Source organism: Vespula pensylvanica, chromosome 4 (genome assembly GCF_014466175.1).
Source record: "Vespula pensylvanica isolate Volc-1 chromosome 4, ASM1446617v1, whole genome shotgun sequence".
NCBI classification, from domain to species: Eukaryota; Metazoa; Arthropoda; class Insecta; order Hymenoptera; family Vespidae; genus Vespula; species Vespula pensylvanica.
This window is the reverse complement of record NC_057688.1, coordinates 4605687-4631071: the sequence shown is the minus strand read 5'-3', so window position 1 is coordinate 4631071 and position 25385 is coordinate 4605687. Positions and strand designations below refer to the sequence as shown.

Sequence of the window (25385 nt, the reverse complement as noted above, 5' to 3'; positions counted from 1 at the left end):
AATATTTATTAAGCGTTCGTATAATAATATGTACGTAATACAGCAATTGACTAGTGGGTATATAATTCGCTTATTGGATAGAAAGCATCGGAAATACAAGTTCTTAATACTTCTGGCTTACCTTCAATAACACGGGTAGTTTTGAATATTCAGTTGTATGAATCAAGGAATAAAAGACAAAAGAGGGGAGGGGAAAAGGAAAAGCAAGAAATTCACGTAGAAATAACACTAGAAACGTTAGACATAGAACTAGTCAAAAAAATTGAAATAGAGACGATTTGGCGCGCTTCGCGGCAAGTACGGCTGCCATCTTGTAAAAGTGTCTCTGTAGTGTTTGGAAGTTCAGCGAGAAGGAACAGCAGCTTCGCCGGAGGCTGGAAGTCCTTTCAAAGCGGTCGCAACGCTCCTTGGCAGTCCCTGGGCACCCAGGTGACCCTCGAGCGAGGCCAGGGTACTCAAAAGCTGCTACGACGAAAATTAGCAAGGCCAGCGGACTCACTTTACACGCCCGACTCTCGCGAAGATGGTGAGTGACTTTAAAACGAAGACATTCTTACAACATCCCTTAAAGAATTGTACCACCTTTCGCGCTTCTCCGCACTTCTCCGATTCTTTCCTTTCGGTTTCGAAATAGAAGAGGATATGCGTCTCGGTGAAGCCTTCCTTTAATTTAGGCATCACCTCCCCCTCTTTTTTACGCGCCTTTTAATTACCACCCCCGTACAGGTGGCAATTCGTCCTACGTTCCGTACGGACCGACGTCTTCTCTCGCTTGTCAATATTTTTAGGCAGCTCTCTCGCCGACACCTCGCGTTCGATTGACGGCTGGCTTTGGCCGTGAATATCGTCTACGAGCTCGTCTCATCGTCAACGATAACGCGACGCAACGACGGCCTGACAGCGACGCATAACCTGCCTCTCGACGACAGAAAGGGACCCTTCAAAGTCGTACCGGATTATATGCGTCTTTTGTTTTTCTTTCCTAGTTCGCACTTCGTCACCGTCACGATCCAAGCGGAGTCGTTAAAGCGGCTGCTTGAGACGGTCGGGTCACATGCACGTGTCTGAAGGTAGTCGTAAACTGCTGAATACCCGTCCGACAGAATTATCGTGATTTTTCCAAATATTTTTTCCAACTTTCTTTTTCACCTTCCTTTGTGTCAACATGTATTGTCAAGTTTCGTGCCAAAATGATACTCTTTTTTTCAAGTGGATTAATATACTTTGATCGTTTATCTTCTTTTTATTTCTTGCTTTTTCATTTTTTATATTTTATGTATAATTTCATTTATTGTATCATTGAATAGCCATGCTTTAGATTTAGTCTCGTATGTTTTTAATTTGAAGCGTTGATATTACTGTTTGCGATGATAATATTTTCTTATATAATTCCTTTTAATTGATAATACTTTTTCAATACAATTTTGTAAATAAAATAATGTTCCTATATCTTTGTTCTATTGTTTAGAGTTCGGCATCAACGGGCGGTACAGAGGAGTCCAGCCCATCTTCTAGCCCTGCTTCAGCCACAAGTCTGACCATGGCAGCTCCAAAGTATGGTACATTGGTACCTAATCGTATATTTGTTGGGGGAATCTCAGCAAGTACCAGTGAGGCAGAACTTGCAGAACTTTTTTCTCAATATGGTACTGTGAAAGCTACAAAAATAATTGCTGATCGTGCTGGAGTTTCAAAAGGTTACGGTTTTGTCACATTTGAAACTGAAGAAGAAGCTAAACGGCTTCAACAAGAGGTTTGTAATATCATTATGTATGTTGGTACTACATTTTAAAATAACTTTTATATGCAAATGTTTATTAATATTTATTAAAATTTCGAAGATAAATTTGTGTTATTTACAGCCTGAATGTATTGTCCTAAGAGAGAGAAAACTTAATATAGCTCCTGCAATCAAGAAACAGCCCTTCAACAGATCGTTCGATGGTGGTTCTGGTTCACCACCCTCTGTGCCTAGTAGTACTTATTATTATGCAAATGGTTAGTTTATTTGTTAATGAAAGTTATAAAAATGTACTTATAAATATCCAATCTTAACACTTTGATAATATATATACATACATTTACACAGTATGCATTTTTAGATTTCATGAATTTATTATAGCAATATTGATATGTAATAAAATATTAAAATTTTTTAATTTTGTTTATAAGAACATATTTACGCTGTATATCAATGAAAATATGATTATTCTCAAAATAAATTGTTTGTACAGGAATGGGTCTTACATACCAAAATGGTATGACATTCTACAATGCAGCGGCACCTGCACCAGGAACTCCTATAGCACCACCAGCAGATCCTGCGACAATTTATCAAGCTACAGGTGTTTTTGGTAAATATTTTTTAGTAAACTTGTAAGTTAATATCGTATAATTGCAAAGTTTAAAAATTTTATACAAATTTATATATTACAAATATAGATAACAATGGATATTGTTCAGTATTTCATAATTATTTCTGATTATAGGTCCTCAGGCTACTACTGGTCATCAAACTTTTGCTCCAGTTATGTATCCATGCCCAGCACCATCTTTGTATATGCCGCAACAGTACCAGTATCCACCCATGCCGGTAAGTAAATTATGTTAGACAGTTCTTTAATCCTTTTTTTCCTAATATTAGAATTGGATCCTCCATACATCCTTGCATATTCTCAAATGACTGTGGGTTCACGTAGCAACCATTATATTAAACGGTATATCGGTTACGGTTTGACAGACAAACGGTTTGATGGGGGAAGCCATACCACCGGCGTTTCTACCCAACCCTCAACAAATGCCTACTTACGTCCTTCTCGACGCTATACAGTATTGAGGTCTAAAGGTACATGGTCTAATGCTAAGTGAATAGCATGCAACATGTTATTTTTGTGCATTCTCTTTATTGTGCCTTCCGCATGGCCTATTGTTGCATGCCCACTTAGAGTTATCACGTCATGTTTTGATATTACACCAACAATGTCATACCATTTATGTCAATATTTATATGCAATTAATTTAATTTTTTATCCTAAAAATATCTATTTGGACAGAGAGATCCTTTCTTCTTCCTATTTTAAAGAGAACTAATATTAATATTTTTATTTAATTATAGAATTAAATATTTTATTAAAAATGAAAAAAAATTAAGACCAAAAGAATATTTGTATTCATCAATAAAAATGTTCATAATTATTGGACTATCTAAGTACATGTAAATATAATAACAATATATGATATATACTATGCACTATGATATTTAATTATATGATAATTGGGAAATTACTTTCATTATACTGTTCGTTTTTCATTACCATTTCATTAGATCTCATTTGTAAAAGAAATAATTAATTATTAAATACACGGGGATATAAAAAATGTACATATGTACATTTAGTAAATAAAATGATATATTCTTTGAGCGATGTTTATATAAAGCAAATAAAAAAATATGTAAATATATTACTTGCTTTGCTGTACTTATAGCTACCTTATATGGCAAGAATTTTATTCATAAAAAAATAACATATTTATTGAAGTGTAAATTCATGGCATTGCATACTTGAAGATTAATAATGTATCATAAACTTCATGAAAATGCTCTATATGTTTATTTTCAATAGTTCAATTTAGTATATCAAATACTTCATTGAGTTATAATTTTTCAAATTCTGAGATATAAGTACATACTCTGAATACATATATACATATGATATTTTTAACAATAGTGAATATTCGTAACTATTAAATGTGTTTATGGCTTATACTTATTATTCTTTTCATCTGATACACATTCATTTATGTATTTACTTTCCTTATTCTACTTTCATATAGCTTCTTAATTCACCTAGCAATGATGTACAAAATGATATGCAGATTTAAGAAGATCTTCTAAAAGCTGTAAATTTTATGCAATATCTCATTATATTGTATATTTGCTTCATATAAGAAGTTTGTTTTATTATTTCTTTCGTAAGTTGTAATCTTTAAAAAATATAAATAACTAAGCCTAGGATATTTTGTTTGTTTAGTACGAACCATATTACGCAGGAGCAGCTGCTGCTGGAGCTTCACCATACCTATTTACTACCAGCAGTTCGCAAAGCAACACAAGTAGTGGTGGCAATAATAATACCAGCGGCAATAATGGTACAGGAGCAAATAGTCCAGCAACGGGTCCACCGCCAACGCTCCCGTCTCTTCATCCACCACCTCCTGCACACTTTTATGCTCCTGCTGCACCACCACCACATCATCATCCACCAGTGCCCACAGGACCTCCTCCGCCACAAATGGATCATCTTTATTACTCTTTTGCAGCTGGGCCACCTCCACCACCTCCTGCTCATGCACCTATTGGATTGTCTGATCATCAATTACTTATATACCCCCCTGATACTTCGTGTCAACAAACTACTACATCAGACAATCAAACTGCTCCGCAAGAGGTAAGTCAACATTTCAATTGCGTGTATGTATCCCTGATTAAGTATTTTCATATAGATTTTTAGTAATTCTCTTATTTAATAGATAAGATTTTACTCATTGAATCACGTTAATGATCTTTCTATGGAATTTCATCAAGAAATATCGAAATACGAGAAATTTTCTATCATTTAATTAGTATTCTTCTACAACAAGAGTGTTTAGATCATAAAATATTCATTCTAAGCAGTATTCCTACTATTTGTTAAAATAAATCATAGGATTCACGTTCGACATCAAGCCACTCGGAGCAACCACATGGTGAATCACAAGCTGCTTCAGGATCAGCTACGCCTCTGGTATCCCTAATGCCTCTAAAATTTCCTATGTCCAGTCGTTACACCAATTACCATCCAATCGCGATACATACTACTAATTTACATAACTCACAAACATGTTTAAATGAAATAGACGATTGCAGTGCAAATCAAATGCATTGTAGAGCTATAGTTTATCATCCTGTTTACATTCCTCATACACATCCACCACAATTTCACAATACTTCTGGTGGTGCCAGTCTTTTACCAACACCTCCATCAATTTCACAATTTGAGTCAAGTACTAAAACACATCTCAATTCCAGAGATTATACCAAATCAAGTATAACAATAACTCAAAGCAATTATGTTAAATCTCAAAATCACATAGCGGTAATCAATCCAAACACTTTTAGTAAAACTCAAAGTGTAGGAAATTCATTGCCACATAAGTATACTAATGTAGATGGAACTCATAAATATGCAACCATTGCTATGACATCTTCTCGATTACCAGTTCAATATAGCAAACGAACTGCTGTTTCCAATGTGGGCTCTCCGGCTTGTTTTTTGACACAAAAATCTGGAAATTACACTTCGAGTCAAAATTTAAGCAAGCCTGGTAATTTTGGATCCAATGTTAATTTTAATAATCAAACATACAATCCATCTAGTAATAGTTCACAGAAGATTGGAAATATGAATATAAATCAAAACTTCGACTACGCGAATGGACGTAAAAATACGAACTATAATACAGATCAATATTTTGACAACACAATCGGATATAAATCAACGAACTATACCTCAGGTAGGAGGAATGCATCGAATAATTATAGAACCACAGGTTCTGTATCTGCTAATCAATTTGACAATTTGAATAGTAGCAGTCAAAGCAATGAATCTTCTACTATGAGTCAAATAGATAGTACCAACTCTTCACAGGGTTTGCAAACTACAGATTCAACAAGTTCAGATAAGCCGGCGAGTCCACCGCCAGCACCATACTCCCCCATGACTCGACCCCTTCCAACTTTATCACCACCCACCCCTCAGGTCCCGTATTATCCGCCGGCTCAAAACCGTTATCAACCCTCCCTGCCATCTCAGCACCAGCAGCAACAACAGCAGCAACAATCTGGCCAACGTCGGTATACAGTAGCTCCAACATTGACTACAAATAGGAAGACAACTGAGAAATATTCGAGTGCTAATTCGCAAACTATGTTGCGGCAAAGCAAATATAAGGTGAATAGTATAATGCAATCAAGTGGTAAAGTATCCGAAGATAGCTTGGGAGGCGCAGGTGATGCTCCTCCTGCTGTTGGTAGAATGCCTATTACACCACCAGGCACACCCCAAACGCATCCAGCTCATTCTACAGGGGATCAGAATCAGTTGAGCGATACATGCCATCAGATACAAGCTCTGACCCTCTAAAAACTTTCTTTCACATCTATGTTTGCTTTCTTATTCATTTGAAATCATATGATCTGAATGTCGGCCAAAAAAAATTTGCATGATACTGCATGAGTATGCATTGTTATACAATTTCTCTTGTGATCTCAGTCCTAAATCCAAAAAGTAGACATTCAAACTGTAAATTAAATTCTTCATATATAAAATAAAAACTTTATTAAATTATTAAGCGAGCGAGCGCGTGTGGATATGTGTGCATACATATTAAAAAAACAAAACAATATAATACATATACATACATATATATATATATATACGTACATACATATATACATACATACACACGCATATAGAAGCATTCAATACATAGATACACAGATAAATATACAAAATTATTATTAGTATGAGACACATATACACGATATATAATATGTAAATATATACATAAATGTATTTATATGCATGCATACATGCATGTACATCTATGTATATATAACATTTAATATAATATATATATATATATATATATATTGAAGATGACAGATATAATTAGCATTAAACTCAAAGTCAGTTATAAATTATCTTTTAAAAGAGTCAAATATTAACGATATAAACATTATATCTTAATAGATACTGATATAATTCATCATTTACATCCATATTATGCAGTATTTGACGTTATGCGTGATAGGCTCGACAAACATGAATCTCACGAGCATGGCTAGAGTAGTTAGATGGATAAGCAAAAAAAGATAGAAACAATTAACCTTGTTATCGTACAAAGATGAGCGATTTGTCATGTGTTCAAAAAGAAAAAACAGAGGGGTAATAGGGAGGCAAATAGAATTCATTTCACAACGGTTGCTCAAGGCACTGCCACATCTGTGTTTCTTTTTCTACCTGAAGTGGTATCGTACTTATAGTTTAATTAGAGTGACCGTGAATGTTCTCACGCCTTTTAAAATAGAGCGGACACAAATTCGTTAATTTTTTTTCGGTAAATTTCCGCGCAAACATCGTATATTTAGCAGTTAAAAAATATTAAAGTGAAATGCCCTGTGCCCAACGAATAAGATAAAATACTAAAAAAAATAATGAATTAAAAAAATGTGTCGGCTGTGAGCTTCCAAGCAAATAACAATAATTAAATTATTATAATATAAAAAGTTAAATAATATTCTACCTAATTGTTATGAACGTAAATTTCTTTTATCTATAATGAGAAATTTGTTATCTCATATCTCGCATATTATAGCTATTATTATCTATTTAAAAATGTGAACAGGAAATGTTACACCGAAGGTTCGTACGCTGTGATGATATAGAGATATCGCGGCACGTAGAGGAAAAGTTAAAAGACATCAGACTGTATTTAGATGACACATCAAGGCCTAGAGTATGTAGAACTTGTGAGTCGTTACAAAGAAATTAATTTATTAAAAAGCAAGAGTGCCTTCTATTTGTTTTCGTAATTGTATTGTTGAACATTTGTTGCGTTACGTTCCAAGAGCCTCTAATGTTGTTATAAGAAAAAAAAGATGTTTGAAGATTGTTGTTCCTCTATTTATTTATTGATTTATGGGCTGTAAAGTCCAACAACGCTCAGCGAATTTGGAAGTGCGAAAGTATGCTGTTAGGTTGGTATTAGAGAACATTAAAAAAAATGAAAAAGAAACAAGAAAAACATACTAAAATGCAACAGCCAAATTGTAGGACCCCTGACGGTCATACGAATGATTCTAGAAAAAGAGCAGCACATTTCGGCACCTATTTCTATGTATAATACACAGAAGATATCCCAGCAATATACATATGCATATATATATATATACAAAAAAATATTATAACATACCGAAGGTATTTAAAATAAGTGCGACAAATGCGTATCTTAAGTGTGCGTGTGCGCGAATTTGGACAGGTGGCTGTGACTACTGTGTGCAAGTACAGATTTGTATGTAAGCATTCGTGTGCTAGTGTGTCGGTTCACACACACGCATATTTCATAAATATATATATATATATATACATACATATTATATATATACATTATATATATATATATCTATATGAAAATGGTATGTAAAGTGCAATTCTATGTTGAGTTTGGTACTGATAAGAAATAACGAAAATTATAATTTGATTATTGTTTAGAAGAATCTATGTACTAAAATTTGACGTAGAATAGTACTGATGTGAAATAAAGGATAATATATACTTCATAAAGTATATAATAAACAAAAAGAGTCTAAGCTATATGCTAGTACAATATGTAGTAAATTACAAGAGTATAAATGTATTATATGAAACATGTGAAGTATGCATTTAGAGCTGTGGAATGCTACATATTATATCTTTGTTTAAGTTAGAGACAAGTTATTTCAAAATTGCCAAGTTTTTTCATGTATATATATTTTTTGTTTCTTTTTTATTGTAAACTTAAATATTTAAAAATATTAATAAGTGGCCTATCACAGCAAACAATTATTTACATGAATTTTTTGTATAGCAATTTTTTCATGGCCTAAATTTATATTTTTCGTATTTATAAGTTAAATTTTCCAATTACTTTTGAAAAATTTGATAATTGCTTTAATTGTAAACAATTTCAAAAATTAAACGAATATTTTGAAATTTACTGAATAAATGTCCAAGTTTTTCCAATATACATTCAATACTTTCAACTTATATTTTGGTGTTACATTGTTAATGGTGCATTCCATAACTCATAAAAGTATACTCTGTGAGAAAGAAATTTATGTATTAATATAACATAAATTATACACAAAATGACATATAGGTTGTATCAAAAAATTCTGTAAAATTTAAGAACTCTATAATAATAATAATAATTATAATAATTATAATAATTATAATAATTATAATAATAATAATAATATAATAATTATTATAATAATAAAATAATAATTATAATAAATAATTAATAATAATAATAATAATAATAATAATAATAAATAATAATAATAATAAATAATAATAATAATTATAATAATAAAATATATTACATATAAGAAATGCATATATTTAAAACAAAATATTAGTATATATTAATAAAGTCATCTGTGCATGAATACATAGCTGGAGAAAACTAGTAAGGACAAAATAGACTCAAGTAATTGTAAATTTCTCCTGCAAATAAAGAATAATATAATCTCATCGAAAACGTAAAATATACAATGCTCTAATATAAATGGTATTTTTTTAACCGGTCTTTCTTCCCACGTTTATTTAATAATATATAACTAATGCATATAAGATTTTATAATATATAAAATTTCTTTTCTTCAAATATTTAAATACTATTTTTTAAAAAAGGTAAATCGAGTAGACTGCATTTTTATAAATAAAATGTATTTTTTTTTTGTTTTCTTTTACAATATGAAATATATGAAAATCATAAAATAATTAAATCAAACATTTTCGTACATCATTATTTCGTATAAAACATTCGAAGTAATAAAACAAGCTAGTAACTTACAAATAGATCACAATGTCTAGTATATTTACGAACATCTTTTCTCTAATAATGGAACTTTATAAATGGCACGGCCTCTTATTTTAATGTCGAAACAAGTGCCCCATAAAAGAAGCTTTTTATAAATAGCTGATAGATAATATTCCTTTAATATTATTTATTACATATTTTTTTTAATAATACGTTTGTTACTTGCAATTACAATAGTCATATGTAAAGTTTTAAAATCGGCAGTGTGATAAGAATATTTTTATCAATATAGTCTTAACATTTGTAAATGATACAAATTTATTACGTTATATATTGTTTCAGTCACAAAATGTAAAATTATTTACGAAATGTTAATATCAACGTGACTATGTGTATATATATATGTGTATATATATATATATATATATATATATATATATATATATTTGCTATGGAGTAAGTAAGTTCTAAATTTAATTCTGATTTCTTTAAACAATAGATAGAAATAGCATTTAAAAATGTTTGAAGTATTAATCAAACATATGATATATGAATATGAAAATCTAATCATGGAATCAAATTTTAGTAAAATTTATAATTCTGTAGTCATATGAGATGTTAATGCTTGTACGCGACTTGCATTACAACTTTTACATAACACATGATCATCTAGAGGATAACAGCCACGACCTTCTGAATCAGAAGATAATACTAAACCACAATCTTCACATTTGTAACATTGAATATGAAAACTGCGATCCAGAGCAACAACGCGTACCGTTTCATCTTGGCCAGGTTCAGGCATGATGGGTAATTTACACACACAACAACGAGGTGCAAATTTTCTGTAAAAATTTCAATACCTTTAGTAACATTGTAACAAGATAAAAAAGAGAAGGTTTATTTATGCTCATAGTTAACTTACTTGTGGAAACATTGAATACAATGTATCTGATTTGTAGCATCTACTGTAAAAGGTATACCATCTAAACTTTGCCCACAAACTACACATGTGAAGCAAGATGGATGATAAGGTTTCCCAGTAGCTCTTAATATTCTATCAAGTATTGGCCTAGTACATACACAACACTTTTCTAAAGTGTTTAAGTAATCTTCTTCACAATATGGTTTACCTTCCAATGAATAGAAAGGTTTACCCTGTAGGTTGACTTTACAGACATAACAACAGAAACAATTTATATGAAAGACTTTATCCATTGCAGAACAACCTGTACCCTCTCCTTCTACTTTACATCCACATTGTGCACAAATACCATATATATCACTTTCTTCGCTATTATCTGACATTCCTTGAACTAACAAATCAGTTAGAACATCAACCTAGAAACATACATTAATTGTTCACTTAAAAGCAATGTCAAGTATGTATAATTGTATAAAAAAACACTATTAGTTTCTAAACTTACTTCTTTCACAGGAGATACTTTGCCTTGTGGTTGAGTTGAAGTAGCAGATCCATATCCAGAATACATTGAATAATTACAAGATAGTTGAGATGGTGGTCTAGGATTAATAGGTTCGTATATAGATTCATATGTTGAGCTAGATTGAGAACTTGGACCATAAATGTCATTTGGATAATTTCCAGCAGGAAAATCAGTTTGATAAGTTGCACGTCTTAATTCGCTATAACTGGAAGAGACAGGACTAGGCGGTGGTGGCAATTCTTCAGGAGGTGGAGGAAATGAATTTCCTGGAATGCAAGCAACGTATTCTGAAGGCTCAGGAGGTGGTGGTAAGTCGTCTAAAAAAAATAAAAAAAATAATAATAAACATTAAACAATTGTATACTTTTCATTAAAAACTAAATATATATTATTAATTTTACCACTGGTATGAGTAGGTGGAAGATTACTGTAAGTATTCTCTGATTTTGGATTCCATTGTATATTACTGTAAATGATATCTTTCTCTGTTTTTTTTGGTACAGGAACAGAAATAGGTGCTGGAGATTCAACATTACTATATACTGCACTATTTGTAGCTCTATCATTGCGATCTTCTACTGGCACTTGAGGAGCTGGTAAATTTCCAACATTTGAATAATAATTTTTCTCATCATATCCATATTTAGGTTCAAACTTCTCTTTTGTTTGATGTACATAGAAATTTTCATTATTTTGATATAGTTTCACAGTCTCTTTTCCATTAGTCAATGTTGGTATGTTAAAATCATTTTTTTCCATGTTCATTGATACATATGGAGAAGGTGAATTCATATATAGGTTTGTAGATTTTTCATTTGTTCCAGCATTATTGAGTACAGTGCTATATGATGGTGTTGGTGCTGCCTTTATTGAATAACTTTGTGGTATCTATCAAAAAACATTAATGGCAATTTGTAAGAAAATCATATTAATTATAAATATGTAAATATAACATCATAGATTATGATGTTTTACCATTGGTTGTCCCAAGTCAAGAAGGCATATAAATAACCATATATTAATATCATATCATCTGCTATGATAAAAAAATATTATACTGACCTGAGGTTGACATTTTTTTGGTTTTGGTGGTACAGCAGGACCAACTTTCTTTCCAGATTTAACCATTTTGATTGTATTATCGCCATGATTGATTTGCAAGTTTGCAATATGTTGCTCCAAATTATTAACATTAGACATTTTTCTATAATAGTAGAATAAAGTAGACAAACATTATATACATATTGTGAAAAAAAAAAAACTAATAAAGAAAGAAAATTACTTGATGTCATATATTGAAATGAATGATTTTTATAGTACACACGTACGCGTGCGCACACACACACCCCCCACACAGAAAAAGAATGTACAAAAATTAGGTCTTTCTATAAAACTGTTTGGCCACTAAAAAATGTATCCAAATAATTATGAAAATATTACACTTAGTAATATAATTAATAACTATCTCTAGTATGTTTTTACATTGTTACAAAAAAGCAGCTGACCTTTCAGATATAAGACATCAAATTTTTATAAGTAGTCGATTTGACAAGCGTAATATTTCGACTCGTATGGTATTGAATCTCTTATCAGAGAAAATTATCTTTAATACTACTTTAGATTTATCTGCTAAAAGTATATTCCAAGTGGGATCATACCACCATGGAGCTTGTACCACTGAAGAAAAATGTCAACTTACCCGGTGAGCCAAAAATGTATATTTAAAAAAGAATTTAGACCAATGTTAACACTAAGTTGGAAAATATTCTATCGTTTGTAAAATTCGTCGTCGCACTATGGTCACTTTGATCGAACGGCTGATTCACACTTCCTTATCTTGTAACCTCAGAAATTCCTTTCCAATGATTCTTACATTACCCGAAATTCAAAACTCGTGTGGCTCTGCTTGTACCACACCCAAGGCCGATTGTGCTGTTAGCTGCCTGTGTACTAGAGATATTTGGCCGCCTCTGTTAATGCGGATCGGACCACAAGTAGCATTATTTTAAATTTTCAACCTTATTTTTTTATTTTACTTTTATTGTTTTAATTTCTTTTATATAAGTCTATATTGGTATATTTTTATGAAAGTTCTATATAGTTGACAGAGGTAAATAAAATTCATATAAATATTTGATATATTTATTTTTATTTCATTCTTTAAAGTACACTATCGGCCGTTCTAGGGATTTGATCGCCTACGTACATGCATGCACTGCACCCCTACCAGAACTAGTCCTGTATACGTCGTTAAAAAGTTCCCTTATGGATTTCGAGAAAGAACTTCATTAAAAGAACCAGACTCACCGAAAAAACAACATTGGTTACTTGAAATCCGATATCTGACAAGTTTCGATAGGTTAGAAACATTCGACTCGTTCTTTTTCTCTTTCGTATTACGGGACACGGATTTTCTTTTGTATCGTATCGCAGATACCAAGAACGTACGAGGACCAATATTTCAAACAATATTGCGGGAACAGGAACGTTGATTGAATGTGGAATAAAGAAAGATTACGTATATAGCTTTGGTATGCAATAGAGGTAAAAATGGAAAGACGTTGATTTCGTGAAGAATAACAAAATTAATTTACGATAGCAATGGGTAATTTCTCCGCCGCCGGCCATATTGTTTCTACCATCAATCAATTTGTTCCTTTATTATTTATGTAAGTCAACTAACCACTTCTTCAACCGAATAGCTATAAATAGATAAAAACAAACGCTGTGCAGACATGGCAGTATCAAATAGAAAGGAATCTTTTTCAATCTTATCGGAACAGACAAGTAGGACCACGAGCTACATGTAGCCCGTTGGCAAGCTACTCAACTCTGATTTACGACGAACTCGTTGATTCGTTGTTTAATAAAATCGTCGAATTGGAATGTTCATTTATATCGTTTATTTCTGCAATTCGTTCTTTTTCTTCAAACGATCGGAAAAATTATATCTGAATAATTTATTTCGAAAACTATTAATTATTGATTAAACATAAACAAATCACTAAATTGAAGTATTAAATATGTATGTATAAATTATTTTTTTTTAACAGTACTATGTACTGACAAGTTGGTAATATAGGAATTGATAAAACGTCGGTAAAACATTTTGTAATAAACAAGTAAAAACAATACGTACCGAGGGTAATATAATACATACGAAAATATTAGTTTTATAGGAAAAAATAAACATCGTTTTTTTTTTTCATTTTCGCTAAATGATCGTAAAAGTTTACTTTACTACGATATTAATAAATAGGATTTTGTTTTGAACTTTATCATACCAGACAAAATGCATTTATGATTGAAAACTATTAAACAGCGCTCTACTATTACCGACAATTATCTACTCCAATGATAAAACAACACTACTATAATTATATTTTTTACTCAACAAGTTAAATAATGTTCTACTACAAAATATACTTTAATTTTGCTGTGATCTCTTGGAGAATTTGATTATGTTTTTTATATTTCCTGATTTGAATGAGAGAGAGAGAGAGAGAGAGAGAGAGAGAGAGAGAGAGAGAGAGAGAGAGAGAGAGAGAGAGAGAGTATAATACAAAATAACAGTGGTGCCACTTTAACATAACGAAAATGCAACAATATAGTTATTTTAAGCCATTACATTATAATTAAATTATCAATTTTCTTTTAACTTTACATTTATATCTATACTAGAACTTAGCAATATTCATTGTTTTCGCCTAGATATCATTTCGAATTTGATAAATTTCAAGTACCTAAAATCTTATCACGATCTTTTTATGCTCATAAATTGACGCCATTATAGATTTAAATTAAATCGCGGCCACATTTGAAATACACTCGGCAAAGATTTCAGATTTGTGAAGTAATATTTCCTTATTTATTACATTTATTTAACTATTGCAATTTTCTTATATGTAGTTTAAACTCAAGACCTTTTGTCCTTCGTAGAGATCAAGTTAATCTCTCACGTAAATGCTTAAGATAAAGTCTTTAATTGTTATCCACAATGTATCTATGCTGCGAAGCACGTTTCATACTAATCAGATTAGATATAAAATTAATGAATTGAAATAATAAAGTATACAAGTATATCATAATATTTTTTTATCGCTCTGAAGTAGACGTATAAAAATATTCCAAAGAAGCATACAGAAATAATATCAACAAGCGATAAATTATCAAGGAAAAGATATGGTTCTTATTTTCTCTTCAATATCTAATAAACGAAACTTTGTATTTATATAAATTTTTCCTATTATTATACCATAACCATAGAAATATAAAATTATCAAGTAAATAGTATTGTAAAAAGTAATAGTAAAAAGTAAAAAATAATAGAATTGTATAAAGAAACTCAGAAAATGTTTTATGATATTTGTAATTGATATTTTATTAAATATAATTCCGAAGATAAAATATATTCATAAATTTTATCATGATCATAGATCGTTTTTAAACATTACCGAACTAAATTATGTTATAAACATATATTAATATATTAATTAATGATGATTATAGATATCGAATAACATAAGATTTATCGATTAAATAGATTATAACGTCAGAGGTAAGGAACATAACTATTCGCATTATCTAAATATCTATAATGATAAGGGTATTGACTGATAAATATTATATTGTTTTTTCTTGTCTCTTCTTTGTCTCCTTATTATAAATAATAAGTACAAGAAGTACTTAAATAATTAAAAATTAATTATACCTAATGTATATAAAAAGCTTATCTTATGATATCTTATGATACTTAATATATTACTTAGAGATAAGTGTGCTTATCTGTGCAAACACAGTTTAATCTATAATTTATTAACAAAATATAGAGTATATATTTCGCTACAGTTATGAATAGAATTCAATTATATAATCGATTGTCTTACAAATATCTTTTTTAACTTATTGTTAAATGATGTAAAAGGATGTACATGATAAAATAGAAAGCGTAGGAGGAAAGAAATCATTCACCGTCGGGAATTCCCGACATGTGTCTCATATGTCTATTATCGCGTTATGTATATATGCTTTATGTAAGAAAACTTGCGTCGAGTAGGTTTCTTTTTACGTTACTTCTCATATAGATTATACGTACATATCGGTGAAGAATAATTCAAAGGTGATAAGTTTAATAGAAGAAAAAATAAAAAAGAAAAAGAAGAAAAAAAATATACTCGTAATTCAGTAGCTTTTTTTTTTTATTTCTGTTACTTAATTAAATAAAATTAATTGTCGACCGTAATCGATAGTTTCTTAAATTACCAAGGATGAACAGTAAGTAATATCATTTTTTTTGTAGGATTATTGAAATTCAGTAAGGATTTTTTGCGTTTGTTTTTTATTCTGCGATGTAAGAATCTAATATGTCTGCATATATATGTACCATTACTTTAGCCTACTTGCTTCTATTGTAATCGTCGCATTATGCACAATTCGTTTCTAACTCTCCATTGGATAATTTCTATCAAAGTTCTCTTTAAATTGACATCATTAATATTTCTTCCGAATAGAATCGAGTAAGTAGATTAAATTACACAAACGATATTTTTATTTCGTTTATTAATATGTATGCACTGTGCATACATTGACATACTGTTCTTCTGGGTTATTCCATGATCATATTCGTGATAATATTTCGTAATAAATAGCATTAGTCAGATGATAGTTTACGCAAACAGGACAATCCCGTTATATCATTTTAGGAATTTTAGGATGCGTATAATAAGAAAAACATTCGAAACATTTGCAAAGATTTTTTCGAATTTCTTTTTTGCATGGATATAATGCTTTCATAAGTTTATTATTAGATTCAAAATATCAAATTTTTAAATGATATTATAAATGAGATTGTATTTGATCAAAGGTCATTCGTGAAAATAGGAAAATAACGTAGTACGTTTGGGTAATGGTAAATGTTATTTCAAGTTTTATTATTATCATATATATTTAATTGCTGCAGATCTCAGAATCAATTCTTGAAGATAGAATTGTTTATGAATTTTTTATCTCTCTTTGAAAGAGCGCGCGCTCTTTCACTAAGTTACGAACAATGACCAAGGGTTAGTTCTAATCGGAATATCGTCGAGTTCGGTTGTGGACTACACTTTTTCTTTAGTTCTGTATACTTTTTATTAAGTTCCTTTCAATATTTTTAATTTTTTTTTTCTTTTCATTTTCTTTTATCTTAATGTCAATATGACTATTTGATCGAAATTGTGTGACCTTCGATATCTTTTTTTTCTGAATTTCGCAAGATCTATTTTTCTTTATGAATACGAATTTTTTTTTTGACGAACGAAGAAATACAAGTGACTAATTTCTTTCTCACTTTGTTCGTTTACGTTCATCATAATTATACAAGATAATCAAAGAGAAAAGTCGTAAGTATTTCTACGTATATCTATGACATATACATATGATTAATTATTTTATGTGAACAGAACTTTTCTTTTCAATAACTGTTCATCATTGTTTTTATCATATATGTTATATATGTTTTGTTAAGAAATCATTAAATAAAATTGTAGATATTTCGGAGAAATATACCATGCAAAACAGACAAAGGCATAATAACGATGAGACAACTTCTGTACCCCATCAATCTACGGAGAACATACAAAAAAATGTTAAAGTCACAGAGAACACGTCTTTATCACCAAATAATAATCAAACCTATTTTGCTGACGAAAAAATACGAATACCTGAATTAGAAGGTGTATGTACATATATTTATTATTTTTTTCAACACATCTGTTACTTTAATTTTTTGATTTAATTTTATACGCGATATAAAATATACATATTGTAATTATATATTTTAGAAATTAAAAATATTTTTCTTACAGACTGGTTTTAACTTCAGAAAATTATGGGCCTTTACAGGCCCTGGATTTTTAATGTCAATCGCATATTTAGATCCTGGTAATATAGAATCTGATTTACAGTCCGGTGCAAAAGCCAGTTATAAGGTATATATTATTTTTACATTAAACACTTTTTTAGTACAATGTTTAAAATGATTTATATAATATCATAAATATTTAATAAATATTCATGATATTTAATAAGTTGATAGAATTTAATTTTTTTTTTTTTAAATTTAATATAATTGTTTTAGTTATTATGGGTTCTATTAAGTGCTACAATATTGGGACTTATTATGCAAAGACTCAGTGCACGCTTAGGTGTGGTTACTGGATTACATTTAGCAGAAATGTGTTATAGACAATACAAAAAAGTACCTCGGCTTGTTTTATGGATAATGATAGAAATAGCTATTATTGGTAGTGATATGCAAGAAGTAATAGGAACAGCTATTGCCTTATATTTATTAACATCTGGAGGGTAAGTTACTAATATTAAATTATAAAGAATAAAAAATAAACAATATATTTTTTTAATAAATATATTTAATGTTCTAAAATATACATTATTATATTGAAAAATTGCATAAATATATTCACAATATAGAATTTATATAAGAACTATTAAATAAAAGAAGAAATTTATTATTGTAATTTGGATATTATATGTTTCAGACTTCCTTTATGGGGTGGTGTACTTATTACAATAATTGATACGTTTACATTTCTATTTTTGGATAAATATGGTTTACGAAAATTAGAATTTTTTTTTGGATTATTAATTACTATTATGGGAATTACTTTTGGTTATGAGGTAAAAGAAATTTATAATATATTTTTTATGAAATAAACGCTGTTTTTCTTTACTTATAAATTTATTTATTAACATATTTTTCCTTTACATTTTCAGTACATTATTTCGAAACCACCTCAAGTTGAAGTTATAAAAGGAATGTTCATACCCTGGGGAATGGAATATGATAGTCAAATATTGCGTCAGGCTGTAGGAATTATTGGTGCTGTTATTATGCCACATAATTTATATCTTCATAGTGCTCTTGTGAAAGTAAGGAAAAAACTGCATGCTGACTTTAAATATTACTGAAGAAAATAGATATCTTAACACAATTTGCAGATATATTATTATAAATTTTGATATTAATAACTAATAATTTTTTAGTCGAGAGATATAGATCGAAGACAACCTGCCAAAGTTAGAGATGCAAATATGTATTATTTTATTGAAGCAAGTATTGCACTTCTTGTTTCATTCATTATTAATGTATTTGTGGTTTCTGTTTTTGCACATGGTCTCTACAATAAAACCAATGAAGATATTGTAAGTTTTCTATTACAAATACTTGACTTTCATTCATTGATATTCTTGGAATTAAATTTAATCTTTAAGTATTATTGTTTTGTTTTAGTATGATACCTGTAATGCAAGTAGAATCCACATAGATGATAACTTATTTCCTGTGAGTAAAATTATTTATTGACATAAATATTTCTTTCAATATGATGACATTTTATTTTCTTCATCTTAGAGAAACAATAAAACATTTGATGCAGACATATACAAGGGTGGTATATTTCTTGGTTGTTCATTTGGAATAGCAGCAATGTATATTTGGGCTGTTGGTATCTTAGCTGCTGGTCAATCTTCCACAATGACTGGAACTTATGCAGGACAATTTGCAATGGAAGGATTTTTAAACTTACAATGGGCTCGATGGAAGCGAGTACTTTTTACTCGGACGATTGCTATCGTCCCCACATTTTTAGTAGCATTCTATGCTGATATAGCAGACATGAGTGGCATGAATGATATTTTAAATACTATTATGAGTTTACAATTACCCTTTGCTACTTTACCAACAGTAGCCTTTACTAGTAATCCACAAATAATGGGAGAATTTACAAATGGAATGTATGTTGTAATTAAATATAGAATATAATATTAATATTTGCTATACATGCACACACACAAATTATATTATATAATGTTTTTCTTTTATTACAGAGCAAATAAAATTGTTGCCACTATTATATCTGCATTAGTGATAACAATAAATATTTATTTTGTAATAGATACTGTACAAGATATTCCTCAGAATTGGGCAATATGGCTTGGTATTGCTATATTTGCAATTTTATATTTAGCATTTTGTATATATTTAATAATTCATATGGCAGTAAATATGGGTGCTGGAACTGTCAGTAATCATTGGGTATGTATATCGATATATCACATATATGCACTATTAATTATTATTTACCTTTTCAATATATTTATGTTTTAGTTTGTTACGAAATATATTTGTGGTCCTGTGGACACTAACTTTGGCCTATCTAATCCTGCTATATATGCAAGGTAAGACATGCAGTATCATAATATTTTCAAATACTGCCAAAATAACATCTAATATTAATAATTAAACCACTATTTTATATATTTTTAATCAAATTGTATATATGTATAATATGATTCTATTATATTTTATATTAAAATAACAAATATTGCTTAATGGTATGCAAAGGCTTTTGCAATTAGCAAATACTAATATTTAACATAAATTCAAAGGAAATATATGACATTGAATAATACATTTATTATAAAATATTTATCAATTTGTTATATATTAATAAGAGGATATGACTTTTTTTTTTAACATGCTTTGTAAAATAGAGCAAATTTGATTTTACTTTATATAATCATATAAGGGTGAAGGTTATTGTTATTAACATTTTTAAAAGAAATATGGTATATATAAACTATACTAATTTTTTTAACCTCTAAAAAATATATGTTTATATGCTTAATACATAACATGTTTTAATGATGTTGAATATGCTTAAAAGGAAGGTTTATATAACTAATACTAATACTAATACTAATACTAATGTAAATAAACATTTATTTATTAAGATCCTATTACATGTTTATTAATCCTACTACTTGATCCTCTTGCACGTTGTTTATTGAATTTTTTTTATTTGCATATTATATTAACATATTATTATAACATTAATAATTATTAAAGGTTATACTGGAATCATTTATTTGTAATTGTTTATGAGAAAGATGTTCAAAGTTTGACATTTTTGTTTTTAATCTCAGTTTCTTCAATACATCGGAAACATCATTAAGTACTTAGTTGTACAAGCGTAATCAACTGTATGCAATGCAACGATTGACATGTGTCTCATATTCATCAAATATGAATATCATTTCGAAAACTATGCTTTTATTATTGTGATGTCAGCATGGCATTGTCAATGGTACGTATATGTATTAACATTATAATCACACAAATCGTCCAAACATTAAGACTTGTTTATTGTTTGCAAAAATAAATATTGCATAAAAACAATTACATTCATAAATGTCAAATTTCATATCTATAAGCTTTAATATGTTAAATTGTGTTTCTTTTTGTTTATTTGTGTTTGTTTTTGTAAAAACATTTGTGTATGTATGTAAAGTAATTAACTAAATACTGTTTTTATTGCACGCAATTTTTTAACCACCAAAAGTATGGGTTTGCAGCGTTGATTTTATTCTCTATTTACGATGATGAAGGTACGAATGATATAAAAAAGAAAATATTTTCTAACATAAATTATATATATTTCCCATTCATTTCATATTATTTTTATAACAATGTTTTATTTTAGGACAAATCCAGCATTCACAATACAAGAAGGATTAAATGAAAGCTTTGTACCCATACCACATTTTTGGTAATTATTATTAATAAATACTATTATATAATAAATTTTTAACTTAAATATAATTTTCTTAGCTGCTAATATTTGTAATATAATAATTTATTCTCTCTTTCTCTCTCTCTCTCTTCTATAATGTAATATATATATTTTCTTGTATAAATTTTCTTTGACTATTATTTTATTAATATATTATTTGTAGATAGCATTGAAAATTAATTTAATTTGTAGATAATAAAAAAAAGCCATATGATAATAAATATAATATAATAAATAAATATAATAAATACATTTTTTTCCCAATTAGTACTTTAGTTAACAATAACCGTTTATATTGAATGAACTATTTCTTTTATATACTTTTATTGTACAAATAAAAATCTATAATTTATTTATTAAAATTAAAACCGTATAATAATTATAATGATATATTAAAAACTTTTCCATGTATTCTTATCTCAGCAATTTGTGATTTATTTATATTAAAAAAAAAAAAAACGTTTTATTTATATGTTCTGAAAAAGATTTCCTTCATTTACATCAATTCATATAAAGTATTGATAAAATTACAATATTCATTACATTTTTTATTAGTAGCGAAAAAGATCCCAAAACAACTTAAGTAACACAGCATTCATTAATATCATTAATAAAAGTGATAATATCCATTAGAAATTAAACATACTGTAATCCTCCTTCAAAATTTATAATAATACATAAATTATGTACTATCTGCCATTTTCTCTTTAAAATTCTCTTTTTTGGTAACTCAATGTTATTTTGTCTATTTGCATGCAAGAAAAGTAACAAGTAAAGAAAGTTAAAAAAGAGAAATATTAATTCTTCATTCAATTAAATGCATATGAACTTTCACTTGTTTGTAAATTAATTATATAGTATTTTAAAAAGCATAATACATCAAGTTGTCACTTTTCTTGTTTACAAGTGATATATATATATATATATATATATATATATATATATACATACACACACACACATATAAATAATCATCTTTGTATATACAAAGTACAGACAAAGGTATTAGAAGTGATTAATACAAAGTTTCTTACACATATTATTGTGTAATATTTTATCTATTATAGAAATAACATTTTTTTTTCTTGCCTTCATATATACAAAAATAATTGCATTAAAAAAAAACGTTTTATCTTCTTTGTCAAAACATCAATAACACATATTTATGGCTATTTTTACTTTGACAATAGCAAATATTTTGTCATATTGTAATTGCAATCATTGTGTATATTCTTATATAGGATCTGTTGTTAATCTGAGGTAATACTGATTATGTTCACGTTTATAATACCAGTAAATAAATCCCATTACTAACAGAACTAGTAAAACTAGTATCAATATTGATGATGTCAATATTGCTGAAATATTAAAAACAGTTTAGTTTTTTATAGATTAATTATAAACACATTATTATTTGTAACAACCACTTACCAACAACAGTCGTTGTATTTATATTATATTCATTTTTTTCATGTTTCATCATACACTCTTTGTGCCAATCTTCTGGTATAATATCTTTGGTTAATTGAATAAATTTATTCAAGGGACATAAAGTGTTGCAACCAGGAAGAGTTAACAGATTTGGTTCCTCAGTAGTATTTCTGTATGAAATCTATAAAAATTAAATAACTTAACATTAGATATTAATTATAATAGTTTAAATATTAAATGTTGAACTTTCTTTTCTTGGCGCTATTAGATTATAAAATTTATTATAGCTTTAGAAATATATTTATATCAAATTTATACCGTGACAAAGTATTCTTTTTCAGAATTTACTCTTAATTCTATTAAAATTGTGGCTGTGTATGGAGGGCAATGCGGATCAAATAAATTTAAAGTCATTAACATATTTGCCACTGTTTCATCATGTGCACTATATATCCAAACTTTTCTATCAGGTATTAAAGCATTTCTAGATTTCTTTTCCATGTGATCTATTATCTCTCGAAACAATAAACCTGTAACAAAGAAAGAATAAAAAATAAAATTGCATGAATAACTTTATTTATGTTTAGATTAATAAAAAGCTATACTTTACCCATCTTCAATCTTTGTAATATTTTATTGTATGCATTTATTGTAAAACTTTTTGCAGCAAGTGATTTTAATTTATCCGGAAATACATTTTTTGTCCATTCAGGTAAAGTTTTATTATATAGTTTCTGCAAAAAAAAAAAAATCTGTTATTATATCAACAACTTAAAAGAACTACATTTGCTAAAAATATTTATGTATAATTACTTCAATGAACAATGTATCATATATATGATCAACATCTTTCAAAGATGTAACACTCATTCCTGTTTTCTCTGCCAAATAATCATACAAATGTTTATTTTCCTGATTTATTTTTTTTATTTCTGGAGACTTTAATACTTTATCTAATTCAAAATTATATCTTTGGCAGTATTTTTTTCCTGATAAAACATTATCTTCTGATTCTGGTATAGTATGTACTGGAATAGGCATCCAATTGATAGTATTCCATATTTGATTTTTTTTAGGCGGATATAAGCCAGCTAAATTTGCTTCAGCTGACATTAAAGTACGATCTGTATTTGTACTTTGGATATAAACGTCATACGGACTGTATAAGTCACTTAAAAAATGGGAGTACCTGCTTCTAAGCCATTGGCCCATATGTAAGTGTTGATTTTTCCCCAGCTGTATAAATGTATAAGAAACATTATATATGTATAATGCTATAATTATACCAATATGATATAACTCATAAATATGTTACATGTATAATTTATAATTTATTAATTTTTTTACTTACATTTGTTAACTGTCCATAAGGCACTGGCCATAATGACTCATTCTTATATGGATCGGTTGGATATGGTTCAATAGGAGTTCGATCACCATGTCTATAAAGCTTATAAAATCATAATATCATATAAGTATTTTTATATTATCTTCAAATATTATAAATAAAATGCATAAATAATAAGATCAATTTAAAAATAGAATATATATATATATATATATATATATATATATATATATCACACATATATTTCTTAATGAACATATATATAACTTTTATATAATTTTTTACTTACAACATTTGCAAAAATAATAGTTCCCAAATTAATATTTGTATCAGCAAAACACTTTATAGCAAGATTTATAAACACAATAAGTGATACAATAAACATGGTGTTCCGATTTTAATTTATCTTATGTAGTTCAATTAACTGCAAATAATTTGACTTTTAAATTAAATATACCATCTGTTACAACAATTTATTATAATTTGTAAAATATCATGGTACTTTCTGATGAAGTTTCCTTTCGAATTCATGTCAAACACTATTAGTAAGCGAATGGTCAGTACTCATTGTTATCAATACAAAGAGCATTCTTATAGTGGTAGAATACTCTAATCAGATAAGCACCAAAGATTATCTAGATATATATATATATATATATATATATATATATATATCTTAAAAAGATTTACGTATGTATATGTACGACATTTATATGTATGTAAGTATGAATAATAATATACACAAAAGTTTCATATTACTTTTACTTTTAACATAGAAAAACAGAACTATAGACATACAATCGATTTAAAAAACAACAGGTTTGCTTCTAGAGGGCATTGCAGATCCGTTTACAACATAAATTTGATATATAGTGAGTTTCCTTTCTGATATGGTTATGGGCC

At 28.5% G+C, this 25385-nt stretch overlaps 4 protein-coding genes across 14 annotated transcripts; 2 read left to right on the top strand and 2 right to left on the bottom strand.

The window, feature by feature from the left end:
• Window positions 1-169: 169 nt before the first annotated feature.
• Window positions 170-12029, top strand: LOC122628895 (atrophin-1-like). 7 transcript variants are annotated; one of them, XR_006327129.1, is made up of 11 exons: window positions 174-526; window positions 1469-1753; window positions 1863-1998; window positions 2235-2354; window positions 2490-2593; window positions 4032-4448; window positions 4707-5990; window positions 11063-11161; window positions 11234-11380; window positions 11489-11501; window positions 11576-12029. XR_006327129.1 is itself a non-coding variant. In XM_043811724.1 (8 exons), exons 1-8 carry the CDS (start codon window positions 524-526, stop codon window positions 6180-6182), a joined length of 2370 nt encoding a protein of 789 aa, XP_043667659.1. In that variant the 5' UTR covers window positions 170-523; the 3' UTR covers window positions 6183-6367. The 7 variants fall into 7 exon arrangements, 3 of the variants coding, with proteins under 3 accessions (XP_043667659.1, XP_043667658.1, XP_043667657.1); XR_006327130.1 differs by lacking the exon at window positions 11489-11501; XR_006327131.1 differs by having other exon boundaries at window positions 11237-12029.
• Window positions 10042-13035, bottom strand: LOC122628897 (lipoma-preferred partner homolog). Of its 3 annotated transcripts, none has more exons than XM_043811729.1 (6): window positions 12772-13035; window positions 12135-12276; window positions 11474-11936; window positions 11052-11389; window positions 10550-10965; window positions 10042-10469 (listed from the first exon to the last, which is right to left on the bottom strand). In XM_043811729.1, the coding sequence occupies exons 2-6, from the start codon at window positions 12270-12272 to the stop codon at window positions 10217-10219; spliced, it is 1608 nt and encodes a 535-aa protein (XP_043667664.1). In that variant the 5' UTR covers window positions 12273-12276; window positions 12772-13035; the 3' UTR covers window positions 10042-10216. The 3 variants fall into 3 exon arrangements, with proteins under 3 accessions (XP_043667664.1, XP_043667663.1, XP_043667665.1); XM_043811728.1 differs by having other exon boundaries at window positions 10043-10469; window positions 11474-11960; window positions 12772-13034; XM_043811730.1 differs by lacking the exon at window positions 12772-13035 and having other exon boundaries at window positions 10043-10469; window positions 11474-11960; window positions 12048-12273.
• On the top strand, window positions 12720-21748 carry LOC122628896 (protein Malvolio). 2 transcript variants are annotated; one of them, XM_043811726.1, is made up of 12 exons: window positions 12720-12774; window positions 17600-17787; window positions 17918-18040; window positions 18190-18416; window positions 18611-18749; window positions 18846-19001; window positions 19116-19274; window positions 19363-19413; window positions 19483-19865; window positions 19959-20166; window positions 20239-20309; window positions 21614-21748. In XM_043811726.1, exons 1-12 carry the CDS (start codon window positions 12735-12737, stop codon window positions 21681-21683), a joined length of 1815 nt encoding a protein of 604 aa, XP_043667661.1. In that variant the 5' UTR covers window positions 12720-12734; the 3' UTR covers window positions 21684-21748. The 2 variants fall into 2 exon arrangements, with proteins under 2 accessions (XP_043667661.1, XP_043667662.1); XM_043811727.1 differs by lacking the exon at window positions 12720-12774 and adding an exon at window positions 17007-17452 and having other exon boundaries at window positions 17600-17785.
• Window positions 21749-21887: 139 nt separating this feature from the next.
• LOC122628899 (prostatic acid phosphatase-like) lies at window positions 21888-25130 on the bottom strand. 2 transcript variants are annotated; one of them, XM_043811734.1, is made up of 8 exons: window positions 24985-25130; window positions 24772-24906; window positions 24486-24584; window positions 23948-24370; window positions 23745-23868; window positions 23453-23664; window positions 23135-23315; window positions 21888-23061 (listed from the first exon to the last, which is right to left on the bottom strand). In XM_043811734.1, exons 2-8 carry the CDS (start codon window positions 24865-24867, stop codon window positions 22937-22939), a joined length of 1260 nt encoding a protein of 419 aa, XP_043667669.1. In that variant the 5' UTR covers window positions 24868-24906; window positions 24985-25130; the 3' UTR covers window positions 21888-22936. The 2 variants fall into 2 exon arrangements, with proteins under 2 accessions (XP_043667669.1, XP_043667670.1); XM_043811735.1 differs by having other exon boundaries at window positions 24989-25110.
• Window positions 25131-25385: the final 255 nt, after the last annotated feature.

Excerpts from the sequence above, each read along its gene's own strand:
- LOC122628895 (XM_043811722.1), top strand. Across the intron at positions 1,754-1,862 it reads CTAAACGGCTTCAACAAGAG|CCTGAATGTATTGTCCTAAG; the intron begins GTTTGTAATATC and ends TGTTATTTACAG. Across the intron at positions 4,449-4,706 it reads ATCAAACTGCTCCGCAAGAG|GATTCACGTTCGACATCAAG; the intron begins GTAAGTCAACAT and ends AATAAATCATAG.
- LOC122628897 (XM_043811728.1), bottom strand. The coding sequence starts at position 12,272 with ATGTCTAATGTTAATAATTTGGAGCAACATATTGCAAACTTGCAAATC. Across the intron at positions 11,390-11,473 it reads TCCACCTACTCATACCAGTG|ACGACTTACCACCACCTCCT; the intron begins GTAAAATTAATA and ends TATTTTTTTTAG. Across the intron at positions 10,470-10,549 it reads TGTATTCAATGTTTCCACAA|AAAATTTGCACCTCGTTGTT; the intron begins GTAAGTTAACTA and ends AAATTTTTACAG.
- LOC122628896 (XM_043811726.1), top strand. The coding sequence starts at position 12,735 with ATGGAGCTTGTACCACTGAAGAAAAATGTCAACTTACCCG. Across the intron at positions 19,002-19,115 it reads TTCATAGTGCTCTTGTGAAA|TCGAGAGATATAGATCGAAG; the intron begins GTAAGGAAAAAA and ends ATAATTTTTTAG. Across the intron at positions 19,275-19,362 it reads ATAAAACCAATGAAGATATT|TATGATACCTGTAATGCAAG; the intron begins GTAAGTTTTCTA and ends GTTTTGTTTTAG.
- LOC122628899 (XM_043811734.1), bottom strand. The coding sequence starts at position 24,867 with ATGTTTATTGTATCACTTATTGTGTTTATAAATCTTGCTATAAAGTGT. Across the intron at positions 24,585-24,771 it reads CTATTATTTTTGCAAATGTT|CTTTATAGACATGGTGATCG; the intron begins GTAAGTAAAAAA and ends TGATTTTATAAG. Across the intron at positions 23,665-23,744 it reads ATTACAAAGATTGAAGATGG|GTTTATTGTTTCGAGAGATA; the intron begins GTAAAGTATAGC and ends TCTTTGTTACAG.